Source organism: Drosophila melanogaster, chromosome X (genome assembly GCF_000001215.4).
Source record: "Drosophila melanogaster chromosome X".
Taxonomy (NCBI): domain Eukaryota; kingdom Metazoa; phylum Arthropoda; class Insecta; order Diptera; family Drosophilidae; genus Drosophila; species Drosophila melanogaster.
The window spans coordinates 14,025,362-14,050,251 of NC_004354.4; the positions used below are offsets into that span (position 1 = coordinate 14,025,362).

General features: G+C 37.7%; 3 protein-coding genes and 1 non-coding gene across 4 annotated transcripts, besides 2 other annotated features; all 4 read right to left on the reverse strand.

Annotated features, from left to right (window-relative positions):
• Positions 1-204: 204 nt before the first annotated feature.
• Positions 205-286, reverse strand: tRNA:Ser-AGA-2-1 (transfer RNA:Serine-AGA 2-1). The gene has a single exon. It is a non-coding gene; the product is annotated as a tRNA-Ser (tRNA).
• A 5,158-nt stretch (positions 287-5,444) lies between these two features.
• Positions 5,445-9,973: a mobile genetic element.
• Positions 9,974-21,046: 11,073 nt separating this feature from the next.
• Positions 21,047-21,173: a mobile genetic element.
• Positions 21,174-21,410: 237 nt separating this feature from the next.
• On the reverse strand, positions 21,411-22,134 carry Ste:CG33247. The gene is made up of 3 exons (NM_206698.2): positions 22,094-22,134; positions 21,536-22,036; positions 21,411-21,475 (listed from the first exon to the last, which is right to left on the reverse strand). Exons 1-3 carry the CDS (start codon positions 22,102-22,104, stop codon positions 21,469-21,471), a joined length of 519 nt encoding a protein of 172 aa, NP_996421.2. The 5' UTR covers positions 22,105-22,134; the 3' UTR covers positions 21,411-21,468.
• Positions 22,135-22,649: 515 nt separating this feature from the next.
• Ste:CG33246 lies at positions 22,650-23,373 on the reverse strand. The gene is made up of 3 exons (NM_206699.2): positions 23,333-23,373; positions 22,775-23,275; positions 22,650-22,714 (listed from the first exon to the last, which is right to left on the reverse strand). The coding sequence occupies exons 1-3, from the start codon at positions 23,341-23,343 to the stop codon at positions 22,708-22,710; spliced, it is 519 nt and encodes a 172-aa protein (NP_996422.2). The 5' UTR covers positions 23,344-23,373; the 3' UTR covers positions 22,650-22,707.
• Positions 23,374-23,918: 545 nt separating this feature from the next.
• On the reverse strand, positions 23,919-24,642 carry Ste:CG33245. Its single transcript, NM_206700.2, has 3 exons — positions 24,602-24,642; positions 24,044-24,544; positions 23,919-23,983 (listed from the first exon to the last, which is right to left on the reverse strand). Exons 1-3 carry the CDS (start codon positions 24,610-24,612, stop codon positions 23,977-23,979), a joined length of 519 nt encoding a protein of 172 aa, NP_996423.2. The 5' UTR covers positions 24,613-24,642; the 3' UTR covers positions 23,919-23,976.
• Between the last annotated feature and the right edge of the window lie 248 nt (positions 24,643-24,890).

A 24,890-nucleotide genomic window follows, 5' to 3' on the forward strand; every position in this document is an offset into this window, starting at 1 on the left:
CAAGTTGTTGTTGGGCTATTTTTTAAATCATTAAATTCTTTCTTTATATCAGTAACTTTACAAAGGTGCATGATTTTATTTGCCACACACTTCACTCTTTTACTACGAAATATTTTTTAAGCATTATAAGAGAGCAGCTTCTTAATACTTTTTCTGATCTTCTGTCGATCTATTTTCTGGACTTCCAAAAAACAGATTACTATTCGCAGTCGGTAGGATTCGAACCTACGCTCCCAGAGGGAATCTGATTTCTAGTCAGACGCCTTAACCGCTCGGCCACGACTGCTTAATGATCGCGGATCGTCAAGTTGGCATGAAAAGAAGATTGGATCGCTTTTGAGGATCGGGGCGTCTATTGTAAGATATAGGCATAAAAAGCTGAGTAAGCAATGAGTGGTCGATGATAATGGCTATGAAGGTGAAAATAGTTGACGTTTGTTCAATGAATTTTTTTATCTTCATAAACTCGAAATATTTTCTGTTTCCACTAATTTGATTTTATTACGCCAAGTTGTAGCTTCCTGTTGAATAAGTGATCGTTACATTATTATATTAAATAAAATTTGTTGCTTCAAGTAAGTCAAAAAAGTATCAAATTACTTATGAATAAAGATGAAAAACATAAAGATTGCTCCCCTTTTGTCTATGCTTTTTATTAGTTTGACTGTTAGCTCCAACAATTTTCACACGAGTTAAACAACCATATTTGTGCAATTATCGCACGATCAGCAGACTTTCACAATTCCCCGGATTGTCCCAAAAATATATCAACCGATATGATTACAAGAAAACTTTGGGTTTGGCCAATAGCATTTAGATCTTAATTGATACGACAATCGTTAAAACATACCGAAATGGAGAAATAGTTTGTTCATAATTTATCACGGGAATGTTTTAAGCAGTTTTCAGCAGATATCGGGCCCAGAAACATTAGATCTAATATGCTACGCAGGGAATTAGAAAGCAAGACAAGCCGAAATTAAAAACCTGCCAAATACAAATTAAGCTGACGATGGGCAAAAAAGATTTTTGCAAACATCTTGACCTTTTTTGGTTCATTGACTTGCCTGCTCTACTCTTTTTCGGTTTTTTGTTTGTATTTTTTTTTCTTTTGCCAACATCTGCGCTTGTCTATATAAACGTATCTAACCATCTAACTATCTATCAAATTTGCTTAAATTTTAATTTTTGGCTAACAAGATTTTCGGTTTTATTTTATTTTAATTTTCGCTCTCAATGTGTTGGCACATAAAAATTAATTAAAAATCATAAAAGAAAGAAAGCGCCGTTAGCGGCCAGTGTCTTACTATTCTGGCTTCCCACAGGGGGGAGGGGGTGGAGTGGGGTGGCATTGGGGGCTGCGCAGGTTCAATGTATCCGTTGGATATACACGCACAAAGTTGACTCAACTTCGGCCAAGTTCAATGCTCTACGCACTCTTATGTGAGTTTGATAATACACTGCCGGAACAAAGCTGTGATTGGGGGGTATGCTGATTTCAATAGAATCACAGATTAGGACAAATATATTTCTGAATATTTATGTCATTTAAATTTTAATTTTTTGTTGAGTTCTATGAACATTTATGTTGTAAACTTGTATATATTTCATGCTTGTATGAAGAGCGATTTTAATTGAAGTTTTATTGTATTTTATTTTATTTTATTTATCTCTGTAGTTCATATTTCAAATATTTTATTATAAATTGTTATTGTACTAGAGCTTGTTTCAGCAGGGCATTTGACTTTCAGCAAATGTGTCTCAAAAGTTGTGCGTTTGTATCCGCCAGCTACAAACGCACAAATGCGTGTTGAGGGCGTCATTTTGCTTTTAGCCTTGACAATGAAAATGTTCGCTATATATATGTATGTATATTTGTTAACCAGATATATACGTACCCAAAACAAGAAAAAAGGGCAGCCGGTTTCAGGTCTACGGCCTCTGAATTTTGTCTTTGACTCCCCTGAAGTGCGTCGCTCTTTTTCGGGTTCAAAAACACTTGGATGTGGTGCAAAGGGCCTCGCGCCAAAGGGAACTAAGGGTAAAATAATCAATAAGTGTATACTGCTAGTGGCAGACGGAGCGGCAAAAGGTTTCGCATCGCATCTAATTAAAAATGTAAGTCGGAGGCCTCGTTGGCAGCTTTCGGTGTCTATTATTTTGGCATTGCTCAAAATAATCATTTATCTTCTTAATCGCTGCTTGTCGGCTCGGGCTAGGACTCGTGCATCCCTGGATCCCTGGATCCTTGGATTCTTGCATCCTTGGATGGCTGTGTTGTGGATGTCCTGGCAGCTGCCAAATGTTTCTGTTGTCTGCCTTCGCTACGTCTTGGCCGTATTATTCGGCTTGCTCTGCCGTTAAATTAGAGGCAACTGAAACTATGCAGCCGAAGCTGTCTAAAGCTGCCACACTTCACTCATCCGCCACCGAAATCTCCTTGCCGTCCCCTTGCCAGGATAACATCTTCTGCCTTAATCCGGAGCCGGAAGGACTCGCGGCAAACGGACAGTTGCTTGGCGGAAATTTTTGGCTGATTTTATGGTTTTAATAAGCCAAATTTTCTGTAATGAGCCCAACGAGGGGAAGTTTTTAAATCTATGTATAATATCCTTTAAAGAATCGAAAAGAAGCATAGCAGTTAAGTGTTGTAGTTGTAATAATAAATTGAAATCGGACTTAAATATAACTTTAAAAAATCTATTAATAGACACGATTTAATATATGTTTTTTTTTTTATAATTTTAACTTTTAGTAGGTCATGTGCGTGCCGATGCATTAAAAATTTTGCACCTTGTGTCCTTTGGCGGTTCATAGTTATGTCTGGATTTTGTTGTTTGACACCTTCTTCTACCGGCGCTGCTTTCTTTTTGGTCACCCTCCTTGAAGCTTTCTTTCTTTCTCTTGCATTTTTTTATAACGCCCTTTTGCAACGTCTTTATCTTGTTTCTTGTTGTGTTTTTGTTGTTTTTTTTTTGTTGCCACTGGTTTTGTTTTTTGTTATCACGCTTGTTAATGTCATTCGGCGACATTTCTCGTCCTTTTTGCCTCGCCTTATTAGCCGCCATTAACACTTTTGCATGACCCCCCCCCCTTCCACCCCCTTACAACACAACACACCCCTACCCGTTAACCCACCGACGCCCCTGCTTGCGGCAGACACTGTGGAATAACAACAACAAAAATGAAGTTGTCCTTTGGCTGCAAAGTCTGAGGTCTGAGGTCTTCGGTTTGAGTCCTTTTTCAACCAGGACGCTTCCAGAAATCCGCGCATTTTGCCTTCCTTCGTGTTTTTTGTTGCCTCATTTTGCCGCCAGCATTTTGGGGCACTTCCCTTCACCCTCCCCCTTCTGTCGAAAGTGCAAGCCCCCCCCTTACAATTATGCCCCGCCGTTTTGGTTGTTGTTTGATTTTGGACATCCTTTTCGTGATTTTCTTTGTCTGACGCCTCTTGTTGGTGGCTAATTAAAAAGCATCTTCCATTTGCGGACTGCCTTCAGTTTGAATATTTGGGGTTTGAGGGGTTCTTAAGATGATTTCGTGAGGGAAAATCTTACATTCCGGTCAGCAAAGATCAAAGGTTGAATTTTAAATTTATTTATTTATAGAGATAACACTTCAAGTTGAAAATTTCTTGTACAAAACTGGAGTAAATATTTGCTTCACTTTACTCTGATTTAGTTTTATTTTCTTGCTTAATATAATATAATATATATATATATATTCTTACTCATAGATCTCTCAACACAAAAGGTGAAATACTCAATGACAGAATATCGAGAAAATTGGTCAAACATTTCGAAGACCACCCGGCAACAATGGGCATTGGAATCCGGCAATAGTACAAATTTATTTTTCTATATAAATTGCAATTTGTTGTTGCTGCCGATGATAATCAGAAGGAGGATTTTGCCCGGCAGGGGAGACGGATCTCTTTTTCTATCTAAAATGCCGCCGTCGGTTTCAATTCGCTTCAACGATCCTCGCGATTGGCGCCAGCAACATGCTCAACATGCAACATGCAACATCTACAGCAAAAGCAACAGCAACAGCAACAGTAGCCGGCAACATTGGCATTGAGTTTGAGTACAATTAATTGAACACCAACAACAAATCGATTGCGCGAACAACAACAACAACAACAACAACAACAGGGACAATAACAACATGACACATTGTGTTGTTCACATGCCGCCGCTGCAGGGCAACAAAACCAGATGAAGACGACAAAAAGGAGCTGCAGCAGCAGCAGCAGCAGCAGCAACTGCAGCAATTGCAACAGCGGCAACAACCTGCCGGCAACATGTTGCCGGTGTACAAAAATGTAGCCTTTTGTTATTTGCCGACATCTGCCAAGTGAACAATTCCACCGCCGCGGCATCACTACAAAAATTAGAGATGATATCGGCGCAGTGATCGAGTATATCGTACTTAAATATATCGAATTTGTTCAATTTATTGTTGATTCATTGAAGTAAATGGATAAGGAGTACTATGTTTTATATGCAGTTGAATTGTTATTTTATAAGGATGTTTTTTTTTTGCTAGCAGTAAATCAACATCAATTTATTGATTCACTGAATTGGTTGATTCGATTCTCAACGATACTTATCGATCCCCGCCTTGTCATCGCTATTAGCCATCAATAAGCCGGTGGAATCGGTGGAATCATACAAACACACACACACACACACACACATCCTGGGTGTCTAATTAGCGTCAGGCTGCCTGCTGCCAACATGTTGCTGACAACTGAAAGACCCGAATGGCAAAGGAAAAGATTTGAATAAAACCCATTTACCCCGACCCCGGTCATCAGGAAAATTGAATGGCAAAAGAATACAAAGAAAACTTTCACTTGACGCTAAACAAACATCTAGAAACGGGGAGGCGTGCATTCCTGTCAGGTGTCCTCAAATGAAATCAATTTGCCAAATGACATAAACAACAAATCAAAGGGCGGCACCAACCTCACCTCCTCCCTCCCGCCATTGAAACCCCATTGGACCTTGTGACAGGTGGATTTTAGTTACCTATTGATCGGCAGGCGGTTCGAATAGGTATCAAAAAATATTGATATCTTGTATATAACATATAAAGTAATCATATTTTAAGGGATAAGATTAAAGTTCAAAGCAGCATAACGTTATCTATTTCTTAAGGATAATCGATGAGAACTCACGATAAAAAAAAAAACTTAAAAACCGACTAAAGACAAAAATTCAAAATGAAAAGTATCAAAAATAGGGATGTTGAATCATGTATATTTAAAAATTATAAAAGCAACAGAAATATATACGAATATGTATCTTCAATTATGCATCTGTTTACTTCACTAAAACAAACAAATTAGCTTAATAAAACACCCAGGACTTTGGCAAATGATTTGTTTTTGTTTTTTTTTTGTTTTTTACCAAATATTTTCCATTATTTTCCTTATTGACTGTTGGAATATACTATTCAACCTACAAAAATAACGTTAAACAACACTACTTTATATTTGATATGAATGGCCACACCTTTTATGCCATAAAACATATTGTAAGAGAATACCACTCTTTTTATTCCTTCTTTCCTTCTTGTACGTTTTTTGCTGTGAGTAGGTCGTGGTGCTGGTGTTGCAGTTGAAATAACTTAAAATATAAATCATAAAACTCAAACATAAACTTGACTATTTATTTATTTATTAAGAAAGGAAATATAAATTATAAATTACAACAGGTTATGGGCCCAGTCCATGCCTAATAAACAATTAAATTGTGAATTAAAGATTGTGAAAATAGATTGCTGGATCAAGAAATTAAAATTAAAAATGACCACAACGATACAAGCAAGAAAGTTATGAACGCGATCGTGCACAACAATAATAACACTTATAAAAATAATTTGTTTAAAAATCGGGTAACTAAACCAAAGAAAATATTCAAGGGAAATTCAAAGTATAAAGTCAAGTGTCACCACTGTGGCAGAGAAGGCCACATTAAAAAAGATTGTTTCCATTATAAAAGAATATTAAATAATAAAAATAAAGAAAATGAAAAACAAGTTCAAACTGCAACATCACACGGCATTGCGTTTATGGTAAAAGAAGTGAATAATACTTCAGTGATGGACAACTGCGGGTTTGTCCTTGATTCTGGTGCTAGTGACCATCTTATAAATGATGAGTCGCTGTATACCGACAGTGTGGAGGTTGTGCCTCCACTTAAGATTGCAGTGGCCAAGCAAGGCGAATTTATTTATGCCACTAAGCGTGGTATTGTCCGACTACGGAATGACCATGAGATTACACTGGAGGATGTACTCTTTTGTAAGGAAGCTGCTGGTAATTTGATGTCCGTAAAGCGTCTCCAAGAGGCAGGAATGTCGATCGAATTTGACAAAAGCGGTGTAACCATTTCGAAAAATGGGTTAATGGTTGTCAAAAATTCAGGTATGTTAAACAATGTACCTGTGATCAATTTTCAAGCATATTCTATAAATGCTAAGCATAAAAATAATTTTCGTTTATGGCATGAGAGGTTTGGCCATATAAGCGATGGCAAATTATTAGAAATAAAACGAAAGAATATGTTTAGTGATCAAAGTCTTCTAAACAACTTAGAGTTATCATGTGAAATTTGTGAACCCTGTTTAAATGGTAAACAGGCAAGACTTCCTTTTAAACAATTGAAAGATAAGACCCATATTAAAAGACCACTTTTTGTAGTACACTCAGATGTCTGTGGGCCTATTACTCCAGTTACTTTAGATGATAAAAATTATTTTGTGATCTTTGTTGATCAGTTTACACATTATTGTGTAACTTATTTAATTAAATATAAATCTGATGTGTTTAGCATGTTTCAAGATTTTGTAGCCAAGAGTGAAGCTCATTTTAATTTAAAGGTTGTGTACTTATACATTGACAATGGTAGAGAATACTTGTCAAATGAGATGAGACAATTTTGTGTTAAGAAAGGAATTTCTTATCACTTAACAGTGCCACATACACCTCAGTTAAATGGTGTTTCTGAGAGAATGATAAGAACCATTACGGAAAAAGCTCGAACCATGGTTAGTGGTGCAAAGCTAGATAAAAGCTTTTGGGGCGAAGCAGTATTAACTGCTACTTATTTAATCAACAGAATTCCTAGTAGAGCACTTGTTGATAGTTCAAAGACCCCATATGAGATGTGGCACAATAAGAAGCCATACTTAAAACATTTGAGAGTGTTTGGTGCAACTGTTTATGTGCATATTAAAAACAAACAAGGAAAGTTTGATGATAAATCATTTAAAAGTATTTTTGTGGGCTATGAACCCAATGGTTTTAAGTTGTGGGATGCTGTAAATGAAAAATTTATTGTCGCAAGAGATGTTGTTGTCGATGAAACCAATATGGTTAATTCTAGAGCTGTTAAATTTGAAACAGTGTTCCTGAAAGATAGTAAGGAAAGTGAAAATAAAAATTTTCCGAATGACAGTAGGAAAATAATACAAACAGAGTTCCCGAATGAGAGTAAGGAATGCGACAACATACAATTCCTGAAAGATAGTAAGGAAAGTGAAAATAAAAATTTTCCGAATGACAGTAGGAAAATAATACAAACAGAATTCCCGAATGAGAGTAAGGAATGCGACAACATACAATTCCTGAAAGATAGTAAGGAAAGTAATAAATATTTTCTGAATGAGAGTAAGAAAAGAAAGCGAGATGATCACCTGAATGAAAGTAAGGGATCAGGCAACCCGAATGAGAGTAGGGAAAGTGAAACAGCAGAGCACTTAAAAGAAATTGGAATTGATAATCCAACTAAAAATGATGGCATAGAAATTATTAATAGAAGAAGTGAGAGATTAAAGACTAAGCCTCAGATATCCTATAATGAAGAGGATAATAGTCTAAATAAAGTTGTTCTAAATGCTCACACTATATTTAACGATGTCCCAAATTCATTTGATGAAATTCAATATAGGGATGATAAATCTTCTTGGGAAGAAGCCATCAATACAGAGTTAAATGCTCATAAAATTAATAATACTTGGACAATTACAAAAAGGCCTGAAAACAAAAATATTGTAGATAGCAGATGGGTATTTTCTGTTAAATATAATGAACTTGGAAATCCAATTAGATACAAAGCTAGATTGGTTGCACGAGGATTCACTCAAAAATACCAAATAGACTATGAAGAGACATTTGCTCCTGTAGCTAGAATTTCAAGTTTCCGATTTATATTGTCATTAGTAATACAGTATAACTTGAAAGTCCATCAAATGGATGTAAAAACAGCTTTCTTAAATGGCACGTTAAAAGAGGAAATTTATATGAGACTTCCTCAAGGTATATCGTGTAATAGTGACAATGTGTGTAAATTGAATAAGGCAATTTACGGACTCAAGCAAGCGGCTAGATGCTGGTTTGAAGTATTTGAGCAAGCATTGAAAGAGTGTGAGTTTGTAAACTCTTCAGTTGATCGCTGTATATATATTTTAGACAAAGGTAACATCAATGAAAACATATATGTATTATTATATGTAGATGATGTGGTTATAGCTACAGGAGATATGACAAGAATGAATAACTTCAAAAGGTATTTAATGGAAAAGTTTAGGATGACTGACCTAAATGAAATAAAACATTTTATTGGAATTAGGATAGAGATGCAGGAAGATAAAATCTATTTAAGCCAATCTGCATATGTTAAAAAAATTTTAAGTAAATTTAACATGGAAAATTGTAATGCAGTTAGTACTCCTTTACCTAGTAAAATAAATTATGAATTACTTAATTCAGATGAAGACTGCAATACCCCATGCCGTAGCCTCATAGGATGTTTAATGTACATAATGCTTTGTACACGCCCAGATTTAACTACTGCAGTAAATATCTTGAGCAGATATAGTAGCAAAAATAACTCCGAATTATGGCAGAACTTAAAAAGAGTTCTTAGATATTTGAAGGGCACTATCGATATGAAATTGATTTTTAAAAAGAACTTGGCATTTGAAAATAAAATTATTGGTTATGTGGATTCTGATTGGGCTGGTAGTGAAATTGATAGAAAAAGTACAACAGGGTATTTATTCAAAATGTTTGATTTTAATCTAATTTGTTGGAATACAAAGAGACAGAACTCAGTAGCAGCCTCATCAACTGAAGCTGAGTATATGGCCCTATTTGAAGCCGTGAGAGAAGCTCTATGGCTTAAATTTTTATTAACTAGTATTAACATTAAACTAGAAAACCCCATTAAAATTTACGAAGACAATCAAGGCTGTATTAGCATAGCAAACAACCCCTCATGTCATAAACGAGCTAAACATATTGATATTAAATATCATTTTGCCAGAGAGCAAGTTCAGAATAATGTGATTTGTCTTGAGTATATTCCTACAGAGAATCAACTGGCTGACATATTTACAAAACCGTTGCCTGCTGCGAGATTTGTGGAGTTACGAGACAAATTGGGTTTGCTGCAAGACGACCAATCGAATGCTGAATGAAATTTTTATATATATTTTTCAAATTTAAATTCCTGTAAACATATTTTGTTACAATGATCTGATCGGGTTTTTCTGGGTTTTCCCCGTATCCTCGCAGCAAATGCTGGATCAGTTAACACTTCCCAGAATGCACACCACCCACATTTGATAGTTACTAATGAATATTATTGTTATGTTTTTAATTATAGACGTTATTTTTGAGGGGGCGTGTTGGAATATACTATTCAACCTACAAAAATAACGTTAAACAACACTACTTTATATTTGATATGAATGGCCACACCTTTTATGCCATAAAACATATTGTAAGAGAATACCACTCTTTTTATTCCTTCTTTCCTTCTTGTACGTTTTTTGCTGTGAGTAGGTCGTGGTGCTGGTGTTGCAGTTGAAATAACTTAAAATATAAATCATAAAACTCAAACATAAACTTGACTATTTATTTATTTATTAAGAAAGGAAATATAAATTATAAATTACAACATTGACATAATTTGTGGAGCTTTAGCTTGGCAGGACTTTTGGCAATTGGGCGCGGAATGGTTCGCTTGGATTCGGTGCCAGCTGAAAAACGTTTGACAGTCTTGTTGGCTCTATCTAAATGTCGTTCTAGTTGGCATTTCGGCCTGATCGGCTTGCTGTGCCGCTTGATTGACAGTTTTATTAAGACTATGTACCCATAGATATGCATGCCGGTACATAAATACGTACATACATATAGTAAATGCACACATACATACATACATAAATATACGATCCGGTGAATATATATTTGGTATTTACCTGCCAGTAGAGGGACGATTCGTATAGACAAAAATAACAATTTGTGTGGGTATGACTGACAGGCTTCTGCTGCTGGTGATGACATGGCATGCAAAGATAGTTGATGTATCTGCCAGATACATGTGCTACGATAGTGGGGGCACTACAATTCGAGGGGGGTGTGTGTGTGTGTGTGTCTTTTTTTTTTTGCGGGGCACGCGGCGTAGGTTTAAGGAGGCGGTATTTGCGGAAGTGTCCGGAAACAGGCAAATTAATTAACACACTTGAGAAGTTGCCAAGCGCCGGCAATTAAAACCCATTAAATCAAGTTAAAAACTTTTTCGACTGATATCTGGTGGGCCAAGGGGGCTGAGCGTTGGGGGTTATGGAGTCTAGTCAAAGTTTCGTAACCTTCGCCATAAAGCCACTTAAGTGGGTCATAATGCAGACAAACAGCCAGCGGGCCAAAAGGAGCAAGAGCGCCAGCAAACTTCTCTCTGGCATATTTATGCTGAAAGCGAAATTGAAAACTTTACCACCGATATATGCAGCCCCACACACACTCACACAAACATATATATATACATTACTAGATATATATAATGTATCTAACGGATACATACAACAAATGGCACCGAATGAAAGAAAAGGGGCAACTTTCACTCTCCGCTCGCTGGCTGCAAACTTACGCTGCCTTTTTATATGCATGCATGAATATATAATATATACTTACATCTACATATCTATATACATATGTCTTTGTGTTTATATAGACATCTGGGCAAACATTAAGTGCATAAAAATGACATTAAATTGTGCGCAAAATAGCGGCAAATAAAATTTTACTGCGACTTTTTTGCGCTGCTTTTCTCGTCTGGCGCACAAATGTATGCAATATGTGGCATTAGAAATCCGCATTACTATTTTTACCATTCGGATATTCTTCAAATGTAAATATTGCTGGTGTAACTGTGGCACATATATTTAATATTTATCTATGCAGTTTTGTTTTTTAACAAGAAGTTTAGTATTGGGTATCGAAATAAATATTTTCTGTGATTTTTGGTCATACAAATAAAAGAAATCAATATCGAGTTTGATATATGAAATAAGCATACATTTTTGTGGATTGTATAATATTTTTTTCAACCGAAATTCCTTATGCTAATTCAGGATACTTAAATTTAATCGTCCAGAATTTTGGAAGATTAACTAAATGAATTACCCGCTTGTTGGCGAAGTAGTTTGCCACTCATAATCTGAATTTCTCAATTGGGTTGACTTCTTTCATGTTCGGCGGAAAAGTTGAAAGTGTTTTCCCGCAGACGATTTTCCTCGCTTTTCACAGATTGTTCCCGTTGTTGTTGGCGCTTTTCTTTGACTTTAAACTTCCAAGGCAAACACTCACACTCGTACAGTATGGCGTCAAGTATTTATTGTGTGCTTTCCTGTTGTTTTCCCCACCCACCGCCCACTTCTCGAAAGGAAAGTGAAAACTTTTCGCTAGCGAAAAAGTCGCGGATGAAATTTAAAACCAGTGAAAACAGGAAAATTCAAATAAACGGAAGTAAACAAACTTCAAGATTTGTTCAATTTGAGCGATTTCTTTTGAGATACTCTTCAAATAATCTTTATATAAAGCTATAATAGTAATAATACTATGATTGAAAATTAATCGTAAATTATTGAATTGAATAAATTATTATACAAATTTAAACGGTAGTTGGTTTATTAGCGAAGAAGACGTTCATAGAATATTTCAAACTCATCATAATATCACAATTCTTAGAACTAAATCAAGCAATGGAATTGTATTATTTAAAAAAAAAATGAGCAATTATAATTTTATAGATTTTTATCTGGACTTCCGTAGTTATTATGAAGTTATTACCAGAGAAATAGTTAATGTACACGATAAGGGTTAAATAATTGCGACAAGTGATGTTACTGTTACCTATTTATTTCTTTGTGAGGCTAATCTTCGATTGAGCTTTCTCCCCACTCTGCCGTTTTGTGTGTGTGTGTTTGTGCATTTGCGTATGTAATTTCGTGTGTGTCCTTTTGGTCAATTGTCCTTTTTCGTTGTTGCCGCTGTTGTTGCTTTCGTGGGTCAAACACACACACACACACACATACGATACACACACTTTTTTGTTTGGTGCTCGGCCAGAGCAACAACAACAAGAACAAGAACAGGAGCAACAAACGTGTACGATTACCGGCAGCGCTGCGACTGCGCTGCCCGCGTCCACCTGCAGGGGGTTGCATTTTTAGGCCACACCCACATGCGAAATGCGACGCTTGCACTCCGTTGTGATTGGCCCAAAAACAATTGGCAGTCAGCTGCAGAAATACAACAACAGCAGCAACAACAAGGCATTGGGCGAAAAAGCGGAGGAAAAAAATGCCAAACTCGCATTGTTGTTGCTGCAGTTGTTGTTTCGTGTTGCGTTCGGCAGCGAGACAAACAAAAGCAACAACAACGTCACCAACGGAGCAAAAATCGCCCCTTTTAGCAAAAAACGCAGGAAAGGAAATGGGCAAAAAAAAAGTCAAACAAAAAAAAAAAGGCCAAACACACACACACACAAGCAGTAAAAGAAAGAAAGAAAAACACAGAGCAAGCAAAAACAAAAACACACACAAAGACAGGCAAGGCGGCAACAATAACAAACATGCGACGAGTGCAGCAGCAAAGCGAACGCGAGAGAGGGAGAGAGAGAGAGAGCGCGAGCGAGCGAGCAAGCAAGAGAGAGCAAGAGTTGGAGCGCATTGGGCAGCGCAGTCGGCGTCCTTTGCGTTACGTTTTGCTGCGTTTTATGCGTCCCTTTGCAGCCCACTGCCACCCACCACCCACCACGCCCCCTTACCCGCTATGATGGCCCTTCTATTCGCTCACGTGTCGCAGTCACAATCGCAGTCACTTCCGCCATCACCGCTACAATCAGAAGTCACCAAGCTTTTCTTACCGTGCATTAACACCTACGACAGTTCAGTTTGTAATAATGTGGGGTTATAAGGTCACTTAATATTTTGCTTAATGAACAATATAGTAATATAATGGAATATTTAGTTTTCTTAAAATATCAATAAGTATTGTGTATCTTACCTATAAAATTGCATTTTTATTGTTATTATCAGACCAGTTTTTTTTTTTTCGAAAATGCGAAATGTACGATTGGTATTTTCTTTACAACTTTGCTCAAAATAGTCTGAAAGCTAAAAAAATTACTCCTCGTTACCAATACAAACCATCCTTATCACTTTTTGACGGACTTTGTTAAATTACTTTTTGGCCATCATAAAATTTTGCACAAAATTGCAAAAAAATTTCAAAAAATTTAGTTATTGAAATTGAAATGCTTTTTGATTACGAATTTTATTCCGATCCTAACGAGATATGCTACTCTATATTTGAACGAATATTTTGAATGTTCTGGCCAGAAAACTGTTTAGTTTTGGCCGAAAAATCAAAAAAAACAAAAATTCGATTTTTACTATTGCCATTTACTTTATAACTTGCCTGAAAATGCTCACATTGGTAAAATAATACATTTTCTGTGTAGCTAATTACAATTTCTAACGATCTGGATCACTTTTCTGAGGATTTAGACATAATGATTTTTTAGTCAGTTTTTGTATTTTTTTTTAAGGGGTAACATCATCAAATTTTGCAAGAAATTAGAAAAATTTTAAATCTTCATTTTGGAATACCAAAATTTAATTACAAGCGCAACGAGGCGTGGTACTCCGTATTTGGGCCGTTATTATCAAAAACTAAGCAAAGAAATTATTTTTATTGGTACGAAAAAAATGGGTTTTTCATCATAACTTATAGAATATGTATAATATAAATATAACTGATATCAGACCGAAACTGCAAATTGTAGTTTCGCATTTTCCGATCAGGGTATCTAAATATCTGTTGTGATTTTCTTTCTGACGGACTTTTTTAGCTACTTGCGGTCGGTTATCTCCTTTCACTTAAATTTCTTTTGTTACTTGTTTTGTTTTATGGACGGGGAAATTTGTTCATCTTTTACGGTTGCTCGGTGAAAAATATTTTTATTTGCTTGCAAAAAAAAAAAAAAAAAATGCGCTCGATCTTTGTTGTCATTGTTGTTGTATTTCCTATGCTTTTGATGTTTTTGTTTGTTCGGAAAATGCTTTGCAGTTGTTGTTGTTTTGGCGGCATCATTTGTTGTACACGTGACGTAGATACACTCAAAATAATGGGCATGGCATTTTATACGAAATATGAAATTTGTATTAGTGTAAAAACTATGTTAGTATCAAAGCCATATTAAGGTGTCAGACAAGTAAATTTTAAAATATTGTAAATGTCCAATTAATTAATGTTATAATTGAACATAATTGTAAGAAAATTGCTTAACTTATTATTTTCATACATTTAGTTGATGAAATATCATACTCTTGAGTTGGGGGCTATGAGCCCCATTTTTCAGCAGTGTAACTTATTTTTTTGGCAGAGCGTCTTGCCAACTTTGGTGATTTCTGCCAATTGTTGTTGGCGGGCTTTTGGTTGCTGTTGTTGTCGCTTTTCAGTGTTATTGCCGTCGCCTTGCATCGCCTTGCATCGCGTTGCATTGCGTCTTTTGCCACGTCGACAGGCGCTGATGTTGTTGGCCATAATGAATGCTGCGCTTTGGGCCCTACTTGCCGCCCACTTCAGTAATTTTTTCTTCTTTTTGTACTACTTTTTGTCTGCCTTTTTTTTTCGCCACAGATAGCAGACAGTGCGAGTGGAAGCGAGATGGCAATAGAGTAGGAGACAACGTAAACACTTTTGACATTTTAGTTTTCACGCCAGTTTGTTTGTGTGTCCTTAAGACCTGTGAGTGTGTTGGAATGTGTGTGTGCTTGTGTGCATGTCCTTTGTTGCCACTTTAGTTGCGCTTTTTCTGTTTTTTTTTTCCAAGTACATAACTATGTGTGTTTGCAAATGTGTGTGTGTGTGTGTGTGTGATGTCACCCCAACGGCCTGCTTTCATTATTGACACGAAGTTTTCCCTGCTGCATTTTTCCGGGCGATGTGACCCTGTGCAAGTGATTAGCTTGGAAAATGTGACAGGGAAAATTTCCATATACAAGCTGCTAAATGTTATTGGGGTTATAGTATGTGGGTATCTAAAAATCAAGTGCCAAGAAACTATTATTTATTATATTAATTTTAAAGGCGATTATATGTTATAGGGAAATGAATAAATAAACTTAAAAATTGTATGCTTAAAATTAAAATAGTTCTGCGGTTCTGAAGGTAATGCGTATGTATTTTTTAGAATTTTCCCAACATCATGAAGCTGACAAGAATATGTAAGGGCGACAATTCACTAAGCCCCCTTTGTTTTTTAGCTCATTCGCACTTTGACAAGTGCGTTTTCTTGCAATGCATTTTCTTCATTTCCACATTTCCACTCCCTGCACTGCCATCCACAAAACGAAAGCTTTTTCACCCGAAGTTTGTGCGACTTTCAAATGACTTTTTGGTGCGTCAGTTTAGTTGGCTGCCTTTTGTCTACACACACACACACCAAGATATATATATATATATATACATTTCCCTATATATATCTGCGATTTGTTATGATAGCATATCTCCATCTCTCAGTTTGGCTTTTTTGGTAGTTAAAGCGAAATAAAACTGCAGACTTGCACAAAACCAAGATATGAAATTCGATTTACATGGGTATACTTTTGAGGACTTTTATAAAGTTTTTAGCAAGTTTAAGAGCCGTATTTTCCAGACAGGGAAAAATATTGCCCCCAGGCAGCTAATTTTATATATGATGCTACTTAATTAGTAGAAGAAGTAGGTTATGACATCTTCTTTTGCATATGCTGATATATTCTAGTGGAGTGCGCTTGATAACTTTGAGATACATGCAATTAAAAATAGGAACGAGTTGGAACAGTTTTCCTGCACCAGATTCAATTTGCCATTGAACACTGACCATATTTTGCATGGATTTTTTTTTGTCGCTGAACATCGTTTGGTTTTGCATTCATTAAGGGACCAAGTCATGTGTAAACGTTTCTAATTAAAAATTGCAAAAATATTCTGCAAAAATCAGGGAGGTTGGTAAAATCTATGAAGAAATGACTCCCAACATCTTTCTTTTCCCAACTCTTTTGCTTTCTCCACTATCTTTTTGACTGTGTGTGAGTAAATAAGCGAAACAAAATGTTGAGTGCTTGTAGAGGACGAAGTATAAAAAATGAAGCAATCAGTGCAGAAGCATATGAGGAAAAAGTGTTTGGCGAGGGGAGGGGAGGGGGGAGGTTGATTTTCCTGGGGGTGGGGCTTATAGTTTCTGCAAAGGCAATCATAGGGATACACATCAATAAATGAAGGAGCCAAGTTCCGAACTCTACAGTTTTATTTTCCATTTTTTTTTTTTTTTTGGAGCTTGGCTGCCTCTTTCAGCAATTTTTAATTTGTTTTTCTCTCTTTCTTTGGAATCGTCGCCTCTCTTTCTCTATGGAACATGCCATCCATCTCACTCCTTCTGTTTTTTTTGGATAGTTTCTGCTGCTGGTGCTATTCCTTTTCTTCTGATCCATTTTTTTTTTTCAATAATTTTTACGATTTGTTCGTGCTGCAAATTTTTTGCCCCAGCCCCCCATTTTGCATATGTGTGTGTGTGTGGGTGCAGGCCAATCCCCTGCGATACAACACCCCCTTGGATGCGATGTATGTGTTTATTGAAGCGTAGCCATTGATTGGCAGGACATCTGCTCACGGCATTCATTTTGAAGAGTCAGTCGACTCCGCCGGCACCCAACCACCCAACCACCCAACCACCCACCCGACTAACCCACCCAAAATCCAGCTAAACCATGCGCTTTTACCATCATTGATTGCTGGCTCTGACTTTTCCCCAATACCTTTCCTCAGCCAGTGTTGCGTGCTTGTGTGCAAACAAGAGAAATTTATTTGTTTGCTTGCCAAATGATTTCCAGTTGTTTAAAGTAATTAATAGTTTTCAGCGAATATCCTAGGAAACAGGCACATGGTAAAACAAAAAAAAAACTAATCTCGACTTTACAGCAATTTCACTCCAATTTATACACTTATTGCGATAGGAGCTCTAAAAAATATTACAAAACCTAAAGTAACAGACATAAAAAAAAAATCTGTTTATTTTCAACAATCACAATAGCAATGACACACTTGTGCATTTTCATATTTCTCAAATTTCCTGTGCAAGTGGCTCTTTCTTATCGAGAATCACACACAGAGAATTCATTTTATTCATGAGGAAATCCTTTTGAATTCCTTATTTTCTTGTGCTTAAAACTTGGTGAAACTGCAATTGCACCTTTCTGTTGCGTTTTCTTAGCCAATTTTCGCAAAGCGCCTTTGTCGATTTGACCTTGAGCTGGTCGTGTTTAATTCATTTTATGCCCTTTCGCATAAAGCGATTCATGTGCTCACCTCAATGATCTGTCGCATAATCAGGATGAGCGGTTAAGAGGCATCCGCCCTCGCCCATCTTAACCCGTCGACGGCATCCCGAACCATCTCGACCTCTTCGCCTTGGGGTTATATATATATATATATATTTTTTTTTTTTTTTTGCTTTCTTGCGCGGTGCAGGAAAATAAAGACGAAACGAGGGCATTATGGTATTATTTATGGCGAAAACTGCGCCACAGTCCGGATGCGGCATTCACCCACTTGCCGCCCGCTTTTACCACCCACTTCTTGGTTGTTTTTTTCTTTCTTTTTTTTTTTTTTTTTTTGTCAAGACTTTCAACGTCTTGGGGTGCGTGCAGCTATTGGGGAAAAAGTAAAAGGAAATGCCAGTAAAATGTAATGTATTAAATTGTTTTGGCTGAAACCAAAGCATAAATATGAGATGGGCGAGAGGGCCAGAGACACGCACACATTCACACGCACACACGGGTTAAAATAAGGGATGAACTACCCTTAGCCAGGCCAAAATGCGTTGCGGTAGGTCAGGGCAACTCGGGAAAATGCTGTGGCTCCTTCGCCGTTATTTCTCATTTTCGTGCTCTTACTTTACCTTATTTCCCATTTTCTTTTCGACACAATTTTTATGTACGTTACAGTGTTTTCTTCTCTTTTTTTTTTTTTCTTTTTTTTTTTCTTTGGGGTAGGTCGCGCGGCGGGGTGGCCATCGCTTTTAGCCCTTCGCCTAATGGCAACGCAATTTCCGCCCGAAACTGTTTAAAAACTCTTCTACGCCTACGAACACGTAGCGCTTGGCACTGAAAAAAAAATTGTACATGCTTTTAAGAAACGCGTTGGTAATTGAAAAACTAATATCTCGAAATTCAGTTGCTACTTCAGCAATAAAATATTTGTAGTCCTTTGTGCTGGGTGTAATTTGAGAAAATCTATGTTCTGCTAATTCTGCATACTTTCATTTTGCGGCTCATAACATTTAATTCATTTCTTTCAAATTGGCATATATTCAGACCAGAAAACTACTGATATTTTTTTAGTTCAGTGCAGTCGGCGCCATTTTGCTTCTGGCACTGCAGCCCCGACAAGTTGCAAGATGCACGGCGCACAAAAACGCCCTGCGACCCGCAAAAGCCCACCGAAGAGCACCACCCAACCACCCACAATGTGTAATATGTACACCACCACGCCACCCTCCCCTCGCCGTTGTCGGGGTACAAATGACATGCATGCAATGCTCATTCCCATTCCCATTCGCATTCCCATAGCCCCGCGCCCAAAATGGTCGCCTCGCAAATGGCAGTTGCATTCCGAATCAACGTAGAAACATAGCCGCCCCACAAACTACCCAGCCACCCATCGACCCATCACCCACCACCCACCATCCATTGAAGCACCACCTAACCACCCATAGTCGCACCACGTGCTTCTAACGGCGCCGGCAGTCGACGCCTACATGTCGGAAATGTTGGCATGTCGTTGTTGTATTTCTGCTCTAATATCCTTTATAGCAAAAGTGCTTGACGTAAATTGACTTGTTTTTACTTTTGACTTTTAAGGCGCCACCCCCTACCCCTTCCCCCACACAATCCTCACCATGCAAGAGCCCCTTTCCCTTAAGCCCCCCTTTCCTGTAATTCGAGGTCCTTGTTTGTTTGTTTGTTGTTGTTGTGGTTGCAATTTGGGTACACAGGATGTGCAGGATATATGTGGATATGTATGTGCAAATATCCATACACATGTATATACTCGGCGAATAGAACAAAACGAGAACGAGGTGCACAGGAAGGCCGTTTAATATTTATTTTATCCATGTTGTCCCGATGACGGACTGGCATTTTACCCTCTAAAAGTGGGCGGAGTGGTGGGCGTAGGGGCTTTTGAGATGGCAGGTGCGAAAATATGCTGCAAATGGTGGCAAGCAGATGTGAATGAATACACGAGATGTGAGTGCTTTCATGGTTGGGTAATAAAAAATAACATACTTCAGGTACATCTTTCGAAAATATATAAATTCTATTAAAATGAGTAACTTACATTACGAGGCAGCTGAAGAGATCAATTTAATGGGAAACGGATTTAGAGAGGCAGATTCCATTGTTCCATGGTATCTATACATTTTCAACATTAACTGTTTTAAGTGATATTTGTATATAGAAAAAAAAACCCCTGCTAATTTATATGCCATAAATGTAAAGTACTTAGTGTCGTAGCAACTTTAAAAGTCTTTTTTTTTTAGAAAATTTAGAAAAAGTTAATTACCTTCAACTAGCTGCAAATTCGCAGATGATCTTAATTGAAGGCGAGCGTTGAAGTCGACTGGAAAATGCAGTGCGAAACTTTCGGCACTTTAATATGCACTGTTTGTCAGCTTGTCAAATTGAACATTACTTTAATATTATATTTAAATCGTTTAAGGCAACATAACAATAATGTAGCCATAATATTTACATAGTTATAAACAGATTATTCTTTGGAAAGATTTACAGTCTTTGCGGCGATTTTAAGTATCATAAAATGAGTCGACATCTACAAATTTAGGGAATTTAGTGTTAATGCAAGGTCTTGTTAGTGTCTAGTAACTAAAGTAAAATATTTAAAAAAATATTTCTTTAAGTGTACTGCAGCTTACACGTTTTAAGTTAACAACTACAGCAACTGCCTATCGGCCGGTACCATTAATTGACCTTTCGCATTGCCCAGTGTGCCCCTGCCACGCCCCCTCCCGCTCCCCACCAGCCCCCTTTCAACGCGGATGCCAAGTGCTCCAAATAAAATGCAATGCCCAAAGGTACCAGTCCCAAGTTGCAAGTGCCCGGCCTCAAGTTGCAACTTGCAACTGCCCATCCGAAACGGAGTACGAAGTCCGGGAGGCTTATCTTTTTAGCCGACTGCCGACGTGCCGGGGAAAATCTTTGGGGCTGGGAAAATGCACTGCCAGTTTTCCCCCCAAGGCTGTCCCTTAGGTCCGGTCAGGTTTTCCTTCGATTTTCCGTTTTGAAGCAACGTTCTTCCAAAAAGGCAATAAAGTGCGTTTAAATTTACGCGCGAAATCAATCTGGTATGTTGGAAATTAACCAAAAACAGCATGGGAAATCAAACTAAAATACAAAGTTGCCAGTTTTGAATACCCTACAAAAAGAATTACATAAAAATGATGATGAATCAAAATTATAATTTTATTTTAAATTGAAAATAATATTTTAACCTTCTACTCTTATAATACATTAAACCAGAATTTGTATATTTAAAGAATAATATTAAATTTGAAATTAAATTATCAAAAAAAATTTTAGGTAAAGTCAGGAAAACACTTTTGGAAACTCTTTTAACATAAATTTATTATTTTTTTCTCATGATATTCCCCAATATCTATCCATATCGACAGAAAAATGATGAAATTTCGCGTTCGCATTAAAGGGTATCTGATAGTCGGGGAACTCGACTATAGCATTCTCTCTTGTTTAACATTCAATTCATTTATAAACTAACCATTCAGTTATACCACCAATTAACCATTTAAATAAAAGTCAACTCGATTTATCTTTAATTTTTATTTGAATCATTCGTTTTTATTTATTTTTTTTAGAAACAAATTAATTAAAATTAAAAAAAAACTGAATTGAATATGTTCTTGATTTTTCGTATTGATTACAACAACAACAATATACATACAAAAATTACATTGAAGCGCCTGACCAATATTCCGATATTCTTTGGCTTGGGCGATTTGAGTTGCATCAAAGCTCTTTGGTGCAACCGAAAGCCTAGGTACTGCAAGTGCAAGCGCTTTGTTTAGAAAACAACCAGGACTATATTCGGAGAATTACTTACCGTGGGTCGTCCAGGGGCGATGTCAAGTTCGGCAGCAGCGAGAAGAAGATGTCCGGGAAGCTGGGCCCGAACATCGCTCCGTCCAGCTGTGTATCAGACTTCGGATGAAAGTTGCTTTTACACCGTGGGCAGTGGATCTTGACGGTTGACTTGCCCCATACAGCGCTGAGGCCCACTGGCAGGGTGTTCTGCCTATCACAGGAGATATTGGGACACGATCCAAAATCTCCTCGCATATATTTTCGGTGCATAGCAATCAGGCCACGCTCTGCCCTGATGTATCGGGCGTGAATCATGCCGTACCACTTCTTTTCATCGCCGTACAACAAGCCAGAGGAACTATCGATCACCGGCTTCAGGATCACGTCCAGTATCTCGCTGAAATACTCCAAGCCCATCTGGTTGAACGTATCCTGCACGTAGTCGGTGGGCACGCGGCAGAGGAACTGGTTGCCCTTGATCCCGAGGAACCAATCGATCCAGCTGCTGTTGTTGTTCTGGCTACAAGATTTTACTGTGACTTGCTATAATTTCTATAGGAAAAACCTAGTTACTTACGAGCTCGACATGTTGCCAGTTCACTTGATCACAGAAATATGACTTGTAGACTTCAAAGTCATCGTCTTCTTCTTTGAGTTTTTGACACGTGCTAAAAGGCCTGCCCTTCCAGATGGGAACTCTAGACTCGAAAATTCGTTTTATGTTCGGCTGGCATAATAAGTATTAGTTCTTTTATTTCATAATATGTTATGCATACGATATTTTATGTGTCAGTTGGGCCAAAAACAAATCAAATGTCATTGTTTCGACAAGGCAGCATCGGCTGAGGACTCGATGCCCTTTTATATGATTTTATAAATAGTATCCAAATCAAAATCCTATAAATTCAGTAATTTTTTAACACTTAAATTAATTAATAAACTTACCATTCAGTTATATTACCACTTAACTATTTAAATAAAACACAACTCGGTTTATTTTTTATAATTTTTATTTGAAAAAATTAATTAAAATTAAAGAAAACTGAATTGAATATGTTCTTGATTTTTCGTATTGATTACAACAACAACAATATACATACAAAAATACATTGATGCGCCTGACCAATATTCCGATATTCTTTGGCTTGGGCGATTTGAGTTGCATCAAAGCTCTTTGGTGCAACCGAAAGCCTAGGTACTGCAAGTGCAAGCGCTTTGTTTAGAAAACAACCAGGACTATATTCGGAGAATTACTTACCGTGGGTCGTCCAGGGGCGATGTCAAGTTCGGCAGCAGCGAGAAGAAGATGTCCGGGAAGCTGGGCCCGAACATCGCTCCGTCCAGCTGTGTATCAGACTTCGGATAAAAGTTGCTTTTACACCGTGGGCAGTGGATCTTGACGGTTGACTTGCCCCATACAGCGCTGAGGCCCACTGGCAGGGTGTTCTGCCTATCACAGGAGATATTGGGACACGATCCAAAATCTCCTCGCATATATTTTCGGTGCATAGCAATCAGGCCACGCTCTGACCTGATGTATCGGGCGTGAATCATGCCGTACCACTTCTTTCCATCGCCGTACAACAAGCCAGAGGAACTATCGATCACCGGCTTCAGGATCACATCCAGTATCTCGCTGAAATACTCCAAGCCCATCTGGTTGAACGTATCCTGCACGTAGTCGGTGGGCACGCGGCAGAGGAACTGGTTGCCCTTGATCCCGAGGAACCAATCGATCCAGCTGCTGTTGTTGTTCTGGCTACAAGATTTTACTGTGACTTGCTATAATTTCTATAGGAAAAACCTAGTTACTTACGAGCTCGACATGTTGCCAGTTCACTTGATCACAGAAATATGACTTGTAGACTTCAAAGTCATCGTCTTCTTCTTTGAGTTTTTGACACGTGCTAAAAGGCCTGCCCTTCCAGATGGGAACTCTAGACTCGAAAATTCGTTTTATGTTCGGCTGGCATAATAAGTATTAGTTCTTTTATTTCATAATATGTTATGCATACGATATTTTATGTGTCAGTTGGGCCAAAAACAAATCAAATGTCATTGTTTCGACAAGGCAGCATCGGCTGAGGACTCGATGCCCTTTTATATGATTTTATAAATAGTATCCAAATCAAAATCCTATAAATTCAGTAATTTTTTAACACTTAAATTAATTAATAAACTTACCATTCAGTTATATTACCACTTAACTATTTAAATAAAACACAACTCGGTTTATTTTTTATAATTTTTATTTGAATTTTTCGTTTTTATTTATTTTTCTTAGAAAAAAATTAATTAAAATTAAAGAAAACTGAATTGAATATGTTCTTGATTTTTCGTATTGATTACAACAACAACAATATACATACAAAAATACATTGATGCGCCTGACCAATATTCCGATATTCTTTGGCTTGGGCGATTTGAGTTGCATCAAAGCTCTTTGGTGCAACCGAAAGCCTAGGTACTGCAAGTGCAAGCGCTTTGTTTAGAAAACAACCAGGACTATATTCGGAGAATTACTTACCGTGGGTCGTCCAGGGGCGATGTCAAGTTCGGCAGCATCGAGAAGAAGATGTCCGGGAAGCTGGGCCCGAACATCGCTCCGTCCAGCTGTGTATCAGACTTCGGATGAAAGTTGCTTTTACACCGTGGGCAGTGGATCTTGACGGTTGACTTGCCCCATACAGCGCTGAGGCCCACTGGCAGGGTGTTCTGCCTATCACAGGAGATATTGGGACACGATCCAAAATCTCCTCGCAAATATTTTCGGTGCATAGCAATCAGGCCACGCTCTGACCTGATGTATCGGGCGTGAATCATGCCGTACCACTTCTTTTCATCGCCGTACAACAAGCCAGAGGAACTATCGATCACCGGCTTCAGGATCACGTCCAGTATCTCGCTGAAATACTCCAAGCCCATCTGGTTGAACGTATCCTGCACGTAGTCGGTGGGCACGCGGCAGAGGAACTGGTTGCCCTTGATCCCGAGGAACCAATCGATCCAGCTGCTGTTGTTGTTCTGGCTACAAGATTTTACTGTGACTTGCTATAATTTCTATAGGAAAAACCTAGTTACTTACGAGCTCGACATGTTGCCAGTTCACTTGATCACAGAAATATGACTTGTAGACTTCAAAGTCATCGTCTTCTTCTTTGAGTTTTTGACACGTGCTAAAAGGCCTGCCCTTCCAGATGGGAACTCTAGACTCGAAAATTCGTTTTATGTTCGGCTGGCATAATAAGTATTAGTTCTTTTATTTCATAATATGTTATGCATACGATATTTTATGTGTCAGTTGGGCCAAAAACAAATCAAATGTCATTGTTTCGACAAGGCAGCATCGGCTGAGGACTCGATGCCCTTTTATA